At 38.9% G+C, this 15,375-nt stretch overlaps 1 protein-coding gene across 1 annotated transcript; it reads left to right on the plus strand.

Moving 5' to 3' along the window:
• The first annotated feature begins 4,308 nt into the window (after positions 1 to 4,308).
• Positions 4,309 to 5,599, plus strand: LOC148575345 (uncharacterized). The gene is made up of 2 exons (XM_088506180.1): positions 4,309 to 5,205; positions 5,447 to 5,599. The coding sequence occupies exons 1-2, from the start codon at positions 4,309 to 4,311 to the stop codon at positions 5,597 to 5,599; spliced, it is 1,050 nt and encodes a 349-aa protein (XP_088362306.1).
• The last annotated feature ends 9,776 nt before the right edge of the window (positions 5,600 to 15,375 follow it).

A 15,375-nucleotide genomic window follows, 5' to 3' on the forward strand; every position in this document is an offset into this window, starting at 1 on the left:
AAAATTGGGGCTCTGCCTTGCAAATTAAATGTTAATGATTTGTGATAAAGAATGAGTACATATCAATTATATATCTTTGTGTTATTTGTTAATAATTAATTAACACATTACAAAATAATATAATTATCCCCTACCACTTTTATTATGTTTATTCTATGATAATTAGCAAAACTTATACACTTACATTAAAAAATAAATAAATAATGTTATTGTGAAATCAAAAGAGAAACAAGAGATAAGTTATTGGACATTGCTTCCTTCTCCCCCTATTATTATTTTTTGTCAACCTACTCTCTATTCTGATCTATCCATTAAATTAGCCATTCAAAAATTACAGATTAATCATTTTTATTATTCCATCACTTAATTAATAATTTTCATCAACGATTAATGATATAAAACATTAACTGACAGCATATATAATACTTAGTGTTCATACCCTGCCCTAACGATAAGGCTCAGGTACAAATAAAAGACTCAATCCGAAGGGTTGAGCCTCACCTAGCACCAACCTTCCTCCTGCAAAGTCGGTTCTTACCACGACTTACCCTAAAGAAGTCGGGGACGAGAGTTAGCTGGCAGATAAATATTCATTTGAATGAGTAACTGCCCCTAGAATCTCTCTAACCGCTTCCAAGAGCCATATCTTAACCTCCCTGAGATAAAGGGACGGTTAACACCCTAAAAAAGTGGCACTACTTCAACGGTGGTTATTGGTTCACCACTATAAATACACTGACACCTCTCAGGTATCTCTAAGCCCCAATACTCTCTAGACCTGCTCACACCCTTGCTGACTTAGGCATCGGAGTGTCTTTGCAGGTACCACCCCCATTCGTTCATACTCACAAGTCGGACGGAGGCCCCCAAGGCGCAGACCGGCTTGAAGGCTTCCTTCCTCAGACGATTGGGCCAACCCAGCGAGTCCATCGTAACATTGGCGCCGTTGCCGGGGACCCGAGAGATCAACCAGTGATGGCGGACAGATCCCCTGAAGAGGGTCATGTGGAGACGGATTCCGAACAAGAGAATCTGGACACCGGAAATAATGACGTGGACCTAACCCTCCACCAGGGAACCAACGATCAGCATAGAGAGGGTACCTCCGGAGTCAAAAATCCGAAGGTGAATTCCTCAGAAGGGCGCGAATCGGAGAAGGACGGACAGTCCCACGCAACTGAACTTATGAGATTAGTCCATATCCACCAAAGCCGCCTAGAACAATTGGAACAAGAACGGGAGCGACAAAGGGAGACTGAAAAGAACCTAAAAGAGGAGATGGAACGGCGAAAAGAGTTAAAAAGAAAACTCTTGAAGTTAGAATCCTCCCTCAAAGGTCGGAACCCCCGTGATGATCGAGAAGAGTCGCCCCTAGGAGGGGAGGACCCCTTCAGCGAGGATATAATGAGGGCAAAAGTTCCGAGGAACTTCAAAAGCCCTGATATGAACCTCTATGACGGAACCACAGATCCGAAGCATCACTTAAGCAATTTCAAAAGTCGGATGTATCTGGCTGATGCCTCCGACGCTACGCGATGCAAAGCTTTCCCGACTACCCTGTCGAAAGCAGCGATGAAGTGGTTCGATAGCCTCCCCCCGAGGTCGGTCACCAGTTTTGAAGACCTCTCAAGGAAGTTCTTAATGAGGTTCTCCATCCAGAAGGACAAAGTAAAACATGCGCCAAGCTTCCTGGGAATAAAGCAGGAGGTCGGAGAATCCTTACGGGCCTATATGAAAAGGTTCAACAAAGCATGTTTGGAAATCCAAGACCTGCCCACCGAGGCAGTCATAATGGGGTTAGTCAATGGGTTTAGAGAAGGTCTCTTCTCACAGTCCATATCTAAAAGACACCCCACCTCCTTAAGTGATGTACAGGAAAGAGCTGAAAAATACATCAACATGGAGGAAAATGCTAAACTGAGAGATTCGAGTTGGCGACCTGGGCATCTCCCCTCAACAAAAGAGAGGGAAAGGGAACCCAAGAAGAAGGAAGAACTTGGTCTCGATAGACCAAGAAAATATCACTCTTATACTCCTCTAAAGGTTTCCATAGTGGATGTATACAGAGAGATTTACAATACTGAAAGGCTGCCACCTCCCAGGCCCATTAAAAATAAAAAAGGAGGGAGTCGCGGCGACTACTGTGAGTACCATAAAATATATGGTCACTCGACAAATGACTGTTAAGACCTTAAAAATGTGATAGAAAAGCTGGCGAGAGAAGGTCGGCTCGACAGATATCTCATAGAAAGGTCGGACGGTCATGGGAAGAGAAAGCGAGACGATATGGACAGAAGAGACCCACCACCACAAACTCCGGAGAGACATATCCATATGATCTCAGGAGGATTCGCGGGAGGGGGACTCACCAAGTCCTCTCGCAAAAGACATCTCAAGCGAGTCTACCAGGTCGGAGGAGAGTCATCCGACCTCCCCACCATTTCATTCACAAGAGAAGATGGGCAAGGAATAATCCCTGTGCATGATGACCCAGTGGTAATTACTATGATCCTAGCCAATGCCCATCTCCACAGAACCCTAGTAGATCAAGGGAGCTCAGCGGACATCCTTTTCAAGCCCGCCTTTGACAAATTAGGGTTGGATGAGAAAGAATTAAGAGCCTACCCCGACACCTTGTACGGACTAGGCGACACGCCAATAAAGCCACTGGGATTTTTGCCCCTTCACACCACTTTTGGAAAAGGGGAAAAATCCAAAACTCTGAGTATAGACTTCATAGTCATCGAGGTAGGGTCAGCATATAATGCTTTGATCGGCAGAGCTACCCTTAATCGACTCGGAGCGGTGGTGTCAACTCCGCACCTTTGCATGAAATTCCCGACCCCAGCAGGAATAGCAACGGTGAGGGGAGATCAGAAGTTGACAAGAAAGTGCTACAATGAAACCCTAAACCTGAGGGGAAAAGGCAAAGAAGTCCACACCATAGAGCTCGGCGGTGCAAGGGCCCGAGAAGAGCTGCGACCACAGCCGGGAGGAAAAACTGAGGAAATACAGGTCGGCAAAGAGGAAGGAAAAAACACCAACATAGGAGCCAACCTAGGGGAAACCCTAAAGCAAGGGTTGATTAAGCTCCTAAGAGACAATTCCGACCTCTTTGCCTGGAAAGCCTCCGACATGCCCGGGATAGACCCCGAGCTTATGTCCCACAAGCTCTCGGTATACCCAGGGTCCCGACCTGTACAACAGAGAAGACGCAAGCTCGGCCCAGAACGAGTCCTAGCAGTGGAAGAGCAAGTGCAGGCACTCCTAGAAGCCGGCTTCATCAGAGAAGTCAAATATCCAACATGGCTAGCAAATGTAGTTCTAGTCAAGAAGCAAAAAGGCAAATAGAGAATGTGTGTCGACTATACCGACTTAAATAAGGCATGTCCCAAGGACCCTTATCCACTCCCAAGTATTGATACCCTTGTAGACTCTAGCTCAGGGTATCAATACTTGTCGTTCATGGATGCCTACTCGGGATATAACCAAATCCCGATGCATGAGCCAGATCAGGAGAAAACATCATTCATCACGTCCAGAGCAAATTTTTGCTATGTGGTCATGCCATTTGGATTAAAAAATGCGGGAGCCACATACCAAAGGCTGATGAACAGAGTGTTTGCTCCCCACCTTGGGAGCTTAATGGAAGTCTATGTAGACGACATGCTGGTGAAAACCAAGAAAGAGGCCGAGCTCTTAACAGACCTCTCGCAAGTATTTGACACCATAAGGTCACACGGGATGAGGCTAAATCCCGCAAAGTGTACCTTCGCGGTGGAAGCTGAAAAATTTCTAGGGTTTATGCTGACACAAAGGGGGGTCGAAGCAAATCCCGATAAGTGTAGAGCTATCCTGGAAATGAAAAGCCCGACTTGCTTAAGAGAGGTCTAGCAGCTAAACGGCCGACTTGCAGCCCTCTCCAGATTCTTGGCAGGATCAGCACTAAAATCCCTTCCACTATTCTCCTTATTGAGAAAGGGATGTCAGTTCGAGTGGACTCCTGAATGCGAAGAGGCGTTCCAGGAGTTCAAAAGATTCTTGAGTCAACCTCCGATTCTGGCCCGACTTGTAGTTGGAGAAGACCTCGTCCTATACTTATCTGTAGTAGACAAGGCTGTCGCGTCAGCCCTGATAAGAGAAGACGAGGTCGGTCAGCATCCGGTGTACTTCATCAGCAAAGTCCTACAAAGCCCCGAGCTAAGGTATCACAAACTAGAGAAGTTTGCCTACTCCTTAGTAATAGCCTCACGAAGGCTACGACCTTACTTTCAAGCGCATACAATAAGAGTTCGCACGAACCACTCCATGAAGCAAATCCTCCAAAAAACGGATGTCGCAGGAAGAATGGTTCAATGGGAAATAGAGCTCTCCGAGTTCGACTTGAGATATGAAACTCGGACGGCAATTAAAGCCCAATGCCTTACCGACTTCGTAGCAGAATACGCAGGAGATCAAGAGAAAAAGCCAACTACATGGGAACTCTATGTAGATGGATCCTCAAATAAGACAGGGAGCGGTGCAGGCATAATATTAGTGGACGAAAGGGGAACCCAAATAGAGGTTTCCCTCAAATTTGAATTCCCAGCTTCAAATAATCAGGCAGAGTATGAAGCCCTAATTGCCGGGTTGAAGCTGGCAGAAGAAGTCGGTGCTACAAAAGTGATGGTATATAGCGACTCCCAAGTGGTGACCTCCCAGATAAGTGGAGAGTATCAGGCAAAAGACCCAAATATGAAGAGGTACTTGGAAAAAACTCTAGAACATCTTGGGCACTTTGCGGAAACCGAGATCAAACATATAACTCGGGATCTAAATAGCAGAGCAGACGCCCTATCCAAGTTAGCAAGTACCAAGCCAGGAGGGAATAACAGAAGCCTGATCCAGGAAACTCTCCAGGAACCCTCTGTGGTAAAAACGGAGGAAAAGCAAGTGGTCCTTGAGGTAATTGGACTAAACCTCGGATGGATGAACCCTTTGGTCGAATACATGAAATTCGACATCCTCCCCAAGGAGGAAAAAGAGGCTAAGAAAATCCGGAGGGAAGCACAACACTACACTCTGGTGAAAAATATTCTCTATAAAAGAGGGATATCAACACCATTGTTAAAGTGCGTACCGACCTCGAGAACCACCGAGGTATTAGAGGAGGTCCACAGTGGGATCTGCGGAAATCATCTCGGAGCCAGGTCGCTCGCCAGGAAAGTAATCCGAGCTGGATTCTATTGGCCGACCTTGCAGAGAGATGCCAGGGAATTTGTGAAAAGATGTCAACCATGCCAAATGCATGCAAATTTCTATGTGGCTCCCCCTGAGGAACTAATTAGTATAACTTCCCCATGGCCCTTTGCAAAATGGGGGATGGACCTGTTAGGCCCTTTCCCCCAGGCTCCGGGACAAGTCAAATACTTGATTGTGGGAATAGACTACTTCACAAAATGGATAGAAGCAGAACCACTGGCTACCATCACAGCCCAAAGAAGTCGGAGGTTCCTCTACAAGAATATCATCACAAGATATGGGATACCATATTCCATCACTACAGATAATGGAACCCAGTTCACCGACTCTACCTTCAGAAGCCTGGTGGCCAGTATGAAGATTAAACACCAGTTCACCTCGGTGGAGCATCCGCAAGCAAATGGACAAGTCGAGGCAGCCAACAAAGTCATACTGGCAGGGTTGAAGAAAAGGCTACAAGATGCAAAAGGAGCCTGGGCTGAGGAGCTCCCACAAGTGTTATGGGCTTACAGGACAACGCCCCAATCTGCCACTGGAGAAACGCCCTTCCGATTAGTCTATGGCGTAGAAGCCATGATACCAATAGAAATCAGCGAACAAAGTCCAAGGGTGATTCTCCACGATGAGATCGGAAACATACAGGGGCACAAAGAAGAGCTCGATTCGCTCCCCGAAGTCCGAGAAGAAGCCAGATAAGAGAAGCAACGCTGAAGCAAAGGATGACTACAAGATACAACAAAAAAGTCATTCGAAGAACCTTCACCCCAAATGACTTGGTCTTGATCAGAAACGACATTGGAGTCAATAAATCGGGGGAAGGAAAGCTCGCCACCAATTGGAAGGGACCCTACAATGTTAGCGAGGTCTTAGGAAAAGGTTATTATAAGGTGACCGACCTAAGTGGCACCGAGTTACCAAGGTCGTGGCATGCTTGTAACATGAAAAGGTACTATAGTTAAAAGCGAACTCTACTCCCTGATGTACTCTTTTCCCAACTTCATGATTTTTTCCCAAAATCAAAGGGTTTTTTTCTGGAGAAGGGTTTTTAACGAGGCATCATAGTAGAGGCTAAGGGAAAATAGGCTGTCAAAAACCCTTAGTAACAGTAAAGTACCTTCCCAAATTAATAAAGATCTTTTACAATATCTCTTATAAATTCCTTCTCGTTTATTGTTTCTTCCTACGAAACGCGCCGACTTAAGCTCGACAAAACATGAAAATCCCATGAACCGACCTAGATGGTCGTCAGGATAAAACGACGAGGTACAAGTCAGTGTAAAGAGGTTATAAAAGTTGATCGTGAGAAACTCGGAGACATTCCGACTTATGAGTCGAAATGAAAAACCGAGTAGGAAAGAAAACGCATCGCAAAAATAACCTAAGTTATAGAACTCAATAAAACAAAGTTGAGTATAAGGAATAACAAAAAAGAGATAAAAAAAACCTAGGAAAAAGCTTAAAGAATGTCCTAAAGCCCTTAAAGGCCTAGAAGGACGGACAAGCAAAAGGTTTTCAGAAAAGATTAAAGGGACTTCGAAAAATCAAAATCGAAAAGCATGCACATGTAAAAGGTAACTGAAACCCTTATCCAAAAAAGGGTATTTCTTTGTTAAAACTTAAAACCCTTATCCAAAAAAGGGGTACTTATAAATACTTTGTTTACGGCCATAAAAGACCAGAAGAAATTGTTCAATTACCACCACCACCAACAAACAAATATAAAGAGTTTAAAAAAGGAGGGACCCACAGGCCGATCCCCCATATAGCCAATAAAGTTATTTTTTCAGAGGAGTAGACGGATCACCACCAGAGCCAGGAAGAGTAGTCGGAGCAACGTCAGGACCAGGGAGAGAGGCATCCATAGGAGATGGAGAGGAAGTCGGAGGAACCTTTGAAGAGCTCGGAGCATCCTTTGAGCGAGGAGAGGACTCAATAATCCTCTGCCCCTGAGTCTTCAAGTCTGACTCAGAAACAACTTGAGGGGCAGGAGGAGACACTATAGCACCATCAATGACGACCTTGTCAGGATCTAAAGGAGAGAGATCCAAGCCAGGAGCAATGACTCCGACTTGCTCCTTAAAAATCCTCCAGGCCTCTTCAGATCCCTCGACAATAGAGTCCTCCAACTCGACATAGGCAGTCCGAGCATTCAGCAGATCTTTTTTCACAACCACAAGGTCCTCAAAAAGGCTTGAATAGCTCTCCTGCGCCTTCAGCCTTAAACCGACCTCCATGTTGCACTGGGCCTGCAACTTGCTCTCCCTCTCCTGGAGATCCTTCCTCTCCTCCTCTAGTTTGGCGACCTCCTCCTTCAACTTCTTCTCATGTTCTTGATATAAAAGAAGTCTCTCCTCCAACTCTTTAGCCCTCGAGGACGAACCAAGAGAGCTAAGAGGAGTTTTCTCGAAAATATCAAGAAATTTGGTGCACACCGCCGCCGCCCTGATACTCTCCTGAGCCAGAATAGTCAGGTGGTTCCGGATAGAAACATCATCCAAGCCTATACGGGCATGAGGATAGATGTACTTCCGGATAAATTCAGGGGCATCCACCTTGGCTTCACCCTCGAAAGAAGAACTAGGCTCTAAAGCCTTGCGCTTCTTCCTTTCAGGCTCAGGGGAGGATCGGGGGGGAGGGGACGGCTGAGAAGGAGCAGAAGAGGAAATAACAATAGGTTCAGAAGGAGTCCCCAAATTTCGGAGAGGATGAGGAGGAGAGATAACTGCCCTGGCACCACCAGTCCTGGCCCGGGACCTCGCCCTAGCCTCCTGGACCCTCTGGTAAGACTCATTCGAATTCCTCCTCGCCATCTCTGTAAAAACAAGTAGTAGCCAAAAGGTTAGACAAGTCGGAAAAAGATAGTCAGACAAGTCGGATATCCAATAAAACAAATAAAAGCTACCTAATTGTGTCTGAACAAAGGTCGGAGACCCTTGGAGAAATTTTTTAGTATCCAGATATGGGGCCCTCCCCCATACTTCTCGGAGGAACCCCACAATGGCAGCCTCCACCTCATCCAGGTCATCCAGACCATATTTCTCACAGGGGGAGGCCTCCAACCAATACAGAGGGAAGCGAGGGGAAGAATTCTCATCCAGGAATAGGGGTGGTGACCCTCTACAGCTTGCACTTTGAAAAAATAATTTTTGAAGTCATGAAAAGATTCATCAAAAAGGGTGAAGACCCTCCGACCTTGTATAGCCCAGAAGGACACCCATTGTTGTTTATTATTTTGCCCACTGAAGGGCTTAGTCATATGGAAAAGAAAAAAGAAAATCCTCAAGGAAGTCGGAAAGTCTAAAGCATGGCTGACAAATTGATAAATTTTCAGAAAACCCCAGGAATTGGGATGAAGCTGGGTAGGTGCAACACGGCAGTGGCGTAAAACATCAATCTCAAAGTCAGAAAAGGGAAGGAAAACGCCCAGGTGGGTAAGCATGCTCTCATACATAAAAAAGAAATGAGGGACTGCCTCCGAAGCCCTCCCAAAACAGACCCGGTCTTCTGGACTCGGGGCAAGTAGTTCATACTTCGGCTCATCCTCATCAGAGGTGCAGAGCCGGTGGCGAGCGCGAAGATCAGTAAGAAAATCAGTGTCGACCCAAGGTTCCTCCCCCAGGACTGTGATATCAACCCACTGAGCAAGACTTTCAACAGAAGACATTTTCTTTCTTTGAAAAAAGGGTTGGTAAAACCTACAAAAGGAAAAAAGAAAAGAAAATAAAAAAAACATGGTCTCTAAGGGGAAGTACGGAATCAAACAGAGGTCTATGGATCAACCTATCCATCTAAAAAATAAAATCATGCAAACAGAAAGCATGTCGTTAAAGGAAAAGAAGAAAAATCTAACCTTTATCTGAAAAAGGTTGGAGGAAATGAAAGTCTTCAAACGCAAGAATGCTTCACGAACAGGTGGAGAGGAAATTTAAAAAATCGCAGAAACGAAACAATGAAAGAGGAAAAAAGTATTTATAAACACGTTAGGGGCATAATGGTAAAAACGGGGCAGTCATTAATGGGTGCACCGTTACCAAGGTAATCAATACCTACGCGAACCTCTAACAGACGCGACGTTTGATTAGACGTAAATGTGAAAAATCAAAAGTCACGAAAGTCACGTCGGTTTCGAACAAACACATCGATTTCCTCCCAAGTCGGCTACGTCCCCGAGTAGAATACCCGAACCCAAAATCTTAAAAGAAATTGGGCTCGAGTAGGGGCAATGTTCATACCCTGGCCCAACGATAAGGCCCAGGTACAAATAAAAGGCTCAATCCGAAGGGTTGAGCCTCACCTAGCACCGACCTTCCTCCTGCAAAGTCGGTTCTTACCACGACTTACCCTAAAGAAGTCGGGGACGAGAGTTAGCTGGCAGATAAACATTCGTTTGAATGAGTAACTGCCCCTAGAATCTCTCTAACCGCTTCCAAGAGCCATATCTTAACCTCCCTGAGATAAAGGGACGGCTAACACACTAAAAAAGTGGCACCACTTCAACGATGGTTATTGGTTCACCACTATAAATACACTGACACCTCTCAGGTATCTCTAAGCCCCAATACTCTCTATACCTGCTCACACCCTTGCTGACTTAGGCATCGGAGTGTCTTTGCAGGTACCACCCCCATTCGTTCATACTCACAAGTCGGACGGAGGCCCCCAAGGCGCAGACCCGCTTGAAGGCTTCCTTCCTCAGACAATTGAGCCAACCCAGCGAGTCCAGCCCAACAATCTTTGGTTACCTATCGTAACACTTAGTATGTCTAATTAGACACTAAATAAATATATTTATGAAAGTCTATCAATTTAGTCTATTTTGTAATTATATAAATCTTAATCCTAATATAATATCTCGATACTAAATTAATAACTTTTGATAAATATATTTGTTTAGTATCTAATTGGATATATTAAGTATCATGTATGATATGAATTAACATCCTGTATCATCAATTGTTGATGAAAACTATTAATTAAGTGAGAAGAACAAAAATAATTAATTTATAATTTTTAAAAAATAAATTTAATGATAAAATCTTTCAACAACCAATTTAAAGAACAAATAATGGTTGTAACGAATTTAAGGCCCAATAGTGTCATAAATTGATATCTTATAAAAACCAATTGTTTTCTAACCAAAAAAAAAAAAAAACCCTATTATATGATCGGTGACAAGAGTTATTCGACCTTAGGCTCTATCCTCATGATAAAATTTTTGGAAAAAAAAAAAAACAGACACACGTTCTATCAGTAGCACCAAAAAAAAAAAAGATGAAGCCCTTTTTCTTTCATGAATTTGAGGAAAAAAAGATGGTGAAACTTGTGTTACTTAAAATAATTGCTTTTGATTCTTGTGTTGCAAATTATGTATTTTTTAAAAGATTTCTAAAATTTTGTTATATATATATATATATATATATATATATATATATATATATATATATTTGTTTAAATATTAAGTAGATCCAATAAATTTTCGGATTATTAGACTTCCAAATTTTATTTATCCCAACTTATTTTAACATGACAATCAATATGCGTTATATTATCTTTGTTTTTCAAAAAACTATATTTGGTCTTGTATTTTCATCGGACAATGAAATATTTATATTAATCTATATTTATATTTTGTAGAATGAAGTTAAATACTCTAACAAATACAAAATGGATATATAATAAATTAATAATTGATAGAACTATCATACCAAGTGTTTGGAATCAATTTAGACTTTCAGAATTATAATTACGAAAATGAAAACCAAAGCAATTCCGATGACTTGAAGTATACCGATAATATATCTTTAATTCAAACTAATTGCATTGGTTATTTGATGAATTCGAAATTTCAATTTAATGAGTCTGATAAAAACAACTTTGATGTGCATATAGAAATGTTCTTAATCTAAATTGAATCCGAACGAAAAAAATATAAAACTAACTCACTCAATTTAATAATACAAATGAAAGTTCTAAGTCGCCAATTAAGCTTAGCTTGATCAATTGAAAGTTGAAACAAAGAAAATTTTGGATAAGGCTGTAACCAGAAAATGCATCAAATAGTTTAAGCAAAGGAATTGATATCGAATAACATACATATAAGATTTTAAGTTTAAATTTCGGAAAAATAAAAAAATAAAAGTTTATGGAAGACTTTTAAACATGTAAAAAATATTAGTTTTTTACTATTTTTATTTGTTGATCTTGATCATAAAATATATACATGATTGATGAGACTAATGATTAAAACAGTTAGAACACCAATGCAATATTTTTTATATACTTAAAAATTTTTCAAAATTTATAACAAGTAAAAGGTGATGTGAAATTAAGATGAATAAATAGAAATAAAGTTGGAAAATTATAAAAGAGATTTAAAGAACTTTGTATTAATTTTTAATATATGTCACTCGATATAATATTACATTATACTAATATTTCATATATAATATTTTTTTTAAATAGTAAAAAAACTACTTGAAATAGGTAGTTAGATGTGTTTTTTAGTGTGTATTATTCTTAGTGTGTTAAAAAAAATTTAAGATCTATTTATAGATGAAGGTTTTGAATTAAATAATAGTAATGTATTATTTACTTAACACTCTTACTAATTAGTAAAAATATATTATGGAAACTCAAGCTCTATTAATTGATAATGTTACTGTTTCACTTTATTTTTGGTAATCATCGACAAAGTGTCGAATCAAGTTTGTATCAAGATATCAGTTTCGGGGCAGATACGATTCTTTTGAAAAAGAGTGGACTCTGCATTTATACTACATGATCTTCTGTTACGTCGCTGGGACTGAAAATTTTTGCAGAATTTCGGTGTGATAGTGAAGTGTTTTTTATTGAAGTCTCAGAACTTTTCTGAGTTTCGCCTATTTATAGATCATGAGGATAGATTTGCCTAAAACATCTTGACCACGATCTTATTCTCTATTTTTTCTTAGGCCATGATCTTACCATGACTATGAAGAACCTTAACTCCTAAGTTTTGACATTCCACGTCTTTCTTGGTTTTCAACTCTCACGTTTTCTTTAGCTTGCTCCTCAAATTTCACACATATGTTCTCAACTCAGTTTGAAGATCGAGTAACAAGTCTTGATGTTCAAAGAAAGACAATAACTGCTTTTCGACTTCGATGTTCTTTGCACCATCTTTCTTCGACTTTGGCTTGCTCGTTTCTACTTCTGTAATCGAAGCAATCGGTAGTCGAAACGCCTTCCTGTCGAGAAAATCTATTTTTAGTACCAACAGTTACATACTTCATTATGTATGATAATGCTCCATGATATGACATCCACAATAATAAGTATTTTATAACACTCTCCTTTAAATGTTATTAGAGATATGTCTCGTTAAAAATCCTATAAAAAATATCTTGTGAGATAAAAATCTGATCGAGAAAAAAATAGTACAATATCCTTTGTAACGAAAACTGTCTTGTTAAAAAATCTCATAAAGAAAAATCCAATGGGATAAAAATCTTATAATAAAAATACTATCTCTCCCCTCTTGATAACATAATATAAGATCTCGAAGACAACACATTTCGATTTTGTGTACTAGATTTTCAAAGATTGAGATAAAAAATGACTTGGTATATAAGTCTGTCAAATTATCACTTGAAATGAATTTGTTGAATGTTAATTGTTCTAAGATTTTGAAGGTCGTGTAAAAAAGAAATTGAAAAAATATACTTTGTTCGGTCACTTTTGATGTATCCATTTTTAAGTTGAACAATACACATCGCATTATCTTCATACAATGTTGTAAGGACTATCTTTTTATCAGACAACCTACATGATGATTGAATATATCCAATCAAACTCCTGAGTCAAAAGCATTTATGACTTGCCTCATGCATTGCAAGTATTTTAGCATGATTGAAAAATGTTACAGCTATAGTTTGCTGTATAGATCTCTATGATATAACTATGTTTTCAAATATAAACAAGTATCTTATTTGTGATCTATTCTTATGGAAATCCAATAGATAACCTACATCTACATAGCCAACCAATTGTGACTTGGATCTATAAAGATCAAATAATTCTATATCAACCGTTCCACGAAGATATTGGAACACATTTTTTATTTTATTCCAGTATCTTCTAGTTGGAGAGAAATTGTATCTCGCCAATAACTTTACAACAAATTCTTTATCGAGACATGTGTTATTAGCTAGCAAGATACATTAGTGTACTACTTATGGTACTAAGATATGATACTTCAGGATTGAGTGTTTCTTTATTTTCTTCTTTTAGTCGGAATGGATTATTCTTCACAATTAATGATCTAACAATCATTGGGGTTCTTATTAGATGTGATTCGTTTATATAAAATCTCTTTAAAATTTCTTCTATGTAAGTCTTTTTATGGATAATATCCATTTTGTTACAAACTCAATTGAAGGCCAGGACAAAATTTGATTTTTTTTTAAAATCTTTCATCTCAAACTCTTATTTTAGAACATTTATGATCGTTGGAATCTCTTTAGGAGATCCAATTATATTTAAATCATCAATATACACAACAATTATAACGAATCCATATGTAGATTTTCTTATATAAACACACGGGTAAATATTATTATTTTTGAACCCCTTTTTCATCAAATACTTTATAAGACGGTGGCATCACATTCCTCCATATTATTTTAAACCATATAAAGATTTTTGCAATTTAGTCGAGTATAATCTTTGAGAATTCTCTTTGGTAATTTAAATATTTTTAGCCATTCAAAGACTCTCATATAAATATCACGATCCAATAACTCATATAGATAGGCTGTGAACAAATCTATCAAGTGCATATTTAGCTTATGATATACAAATAAGCTAATCAAATATTTCAAAGTAATTACATCAACTACATGAGAGTACATCTCCTCATAGTCTATATTAAGCCTTTGTGAGAAACCTTGTGCTACAAGTCGAGTTTTGTAGAATGCAATTTTTTTATTTTCATTTCGTTTGCTCACAAATACCCATTTGTATTCAATAGATTTCACACTTTTAGGTGTTTGGACTACAGGTTTATAGACTTCATATTTCGCAAGTGAGTATAATTCATTTTTCATGGCTTCTTTCTATTTTTGTCAATCATCCCTTTGTCAATATTCTTTGAGAGTTTTTGCTTCAAGATCCTCATTTTTATGTATAATATTTAGCGCTACATGACATGCAAATATATTGTTGACAATTATTTCTTTTCGATTCTATTTTTTTTCCATAACGATATAGTTTATTGAGATTTTATCATCTTGATAATTTTTAGGTACTTGAACATCTTCCGATATTTTAATTATATCGTGATTTTGGACAACTGCATGTGTTTCAACTATGTTTACTGTTTTTGTCCTCTTTGATAGAAAGAGTATTTGCCTCTTTATCACAATTTTTTTCTTTTATGAAAATTTTTATTTCTAGAACCAATTAGTCTATCATGATTTTGGCATATGTTTACACTATTGGCTATTTGTCCAATATGGACATCAATTTGAATCGGAGCACTTTTAGATTGTATATAGAATTTTGTCATACTTTCAGTATCAAAAAATGTATTAAGCAATTTATTTATAATTTTTTACAAATATATAATCTTTTGAACTTTTAATTTACATTATATTGAATAAGAATCTAAATGTATTAACAATGATGCATCTTAATTTAGCTCTTTTGTCAGCCGTTTATTTTTTTCCCCTAATATTAGAAACATTGTCTCATTAACCATTTACAAATCGAACTCTATATACATTTTCTGTTTGTATTTGTAAATACCTCATAATAGAAAGAGAATAATGTCCAATATATATTCCCAAATTTTTTTTGGGTTCTCTTTTGGTGTGATTAGGTAGAGCAATTGGAATATATACCATACATCTAAATATTTTCAAATGGAATATATTTGGCTGTTGGCCAAAAATCAATTGTAAATGAGATAATTGTGCTAACTTGTTGGTCTTAAATAAATAAATAATGCAGCATGTAAAATAGCATGTTCCAAGTAAAAAGAAAAAATTTTGGTAACAAAAAATTTTCAGTCATAATTAGCCAAAATTTTTTATAATTTACTTCATTTATATAACTTAATAACAGTTTTATTTTTTATCTCACTCTCTTATCAATCCA

The sequence above is a fragment of the Arachis ipaensis genome, chromosome B2, assembly GCF_059453495.1.
Source record: "Arachis ipaensis isolate K30076 ecotype BB chromosome B2, ASM5945349v1, whole genome shotgun sequence".
Classification (NCBI taxonomy): Eukaryota; Viridiplantae; Streptophyta; class Magnoliopsida; order Fabales; family Fabaceae; genus Arachis; species Arachis ipaensis.

Coding starts and splice junctions, on each gene's coding strand:
- LOC148575345 (XM_088506180.1), top strand. CDS start 4,309: ATGAAGCAAATCCTCCAAAAAACGGATGTCGCAGGAAGAATGGTTCAA. Junction 5,206..5,446: donor CCAGGTCGCTCGCCAGGAAA/GTAATCCGAGCT, acceptor CAAAATGGATAG/AAGCAGAACCACTGGCTACC.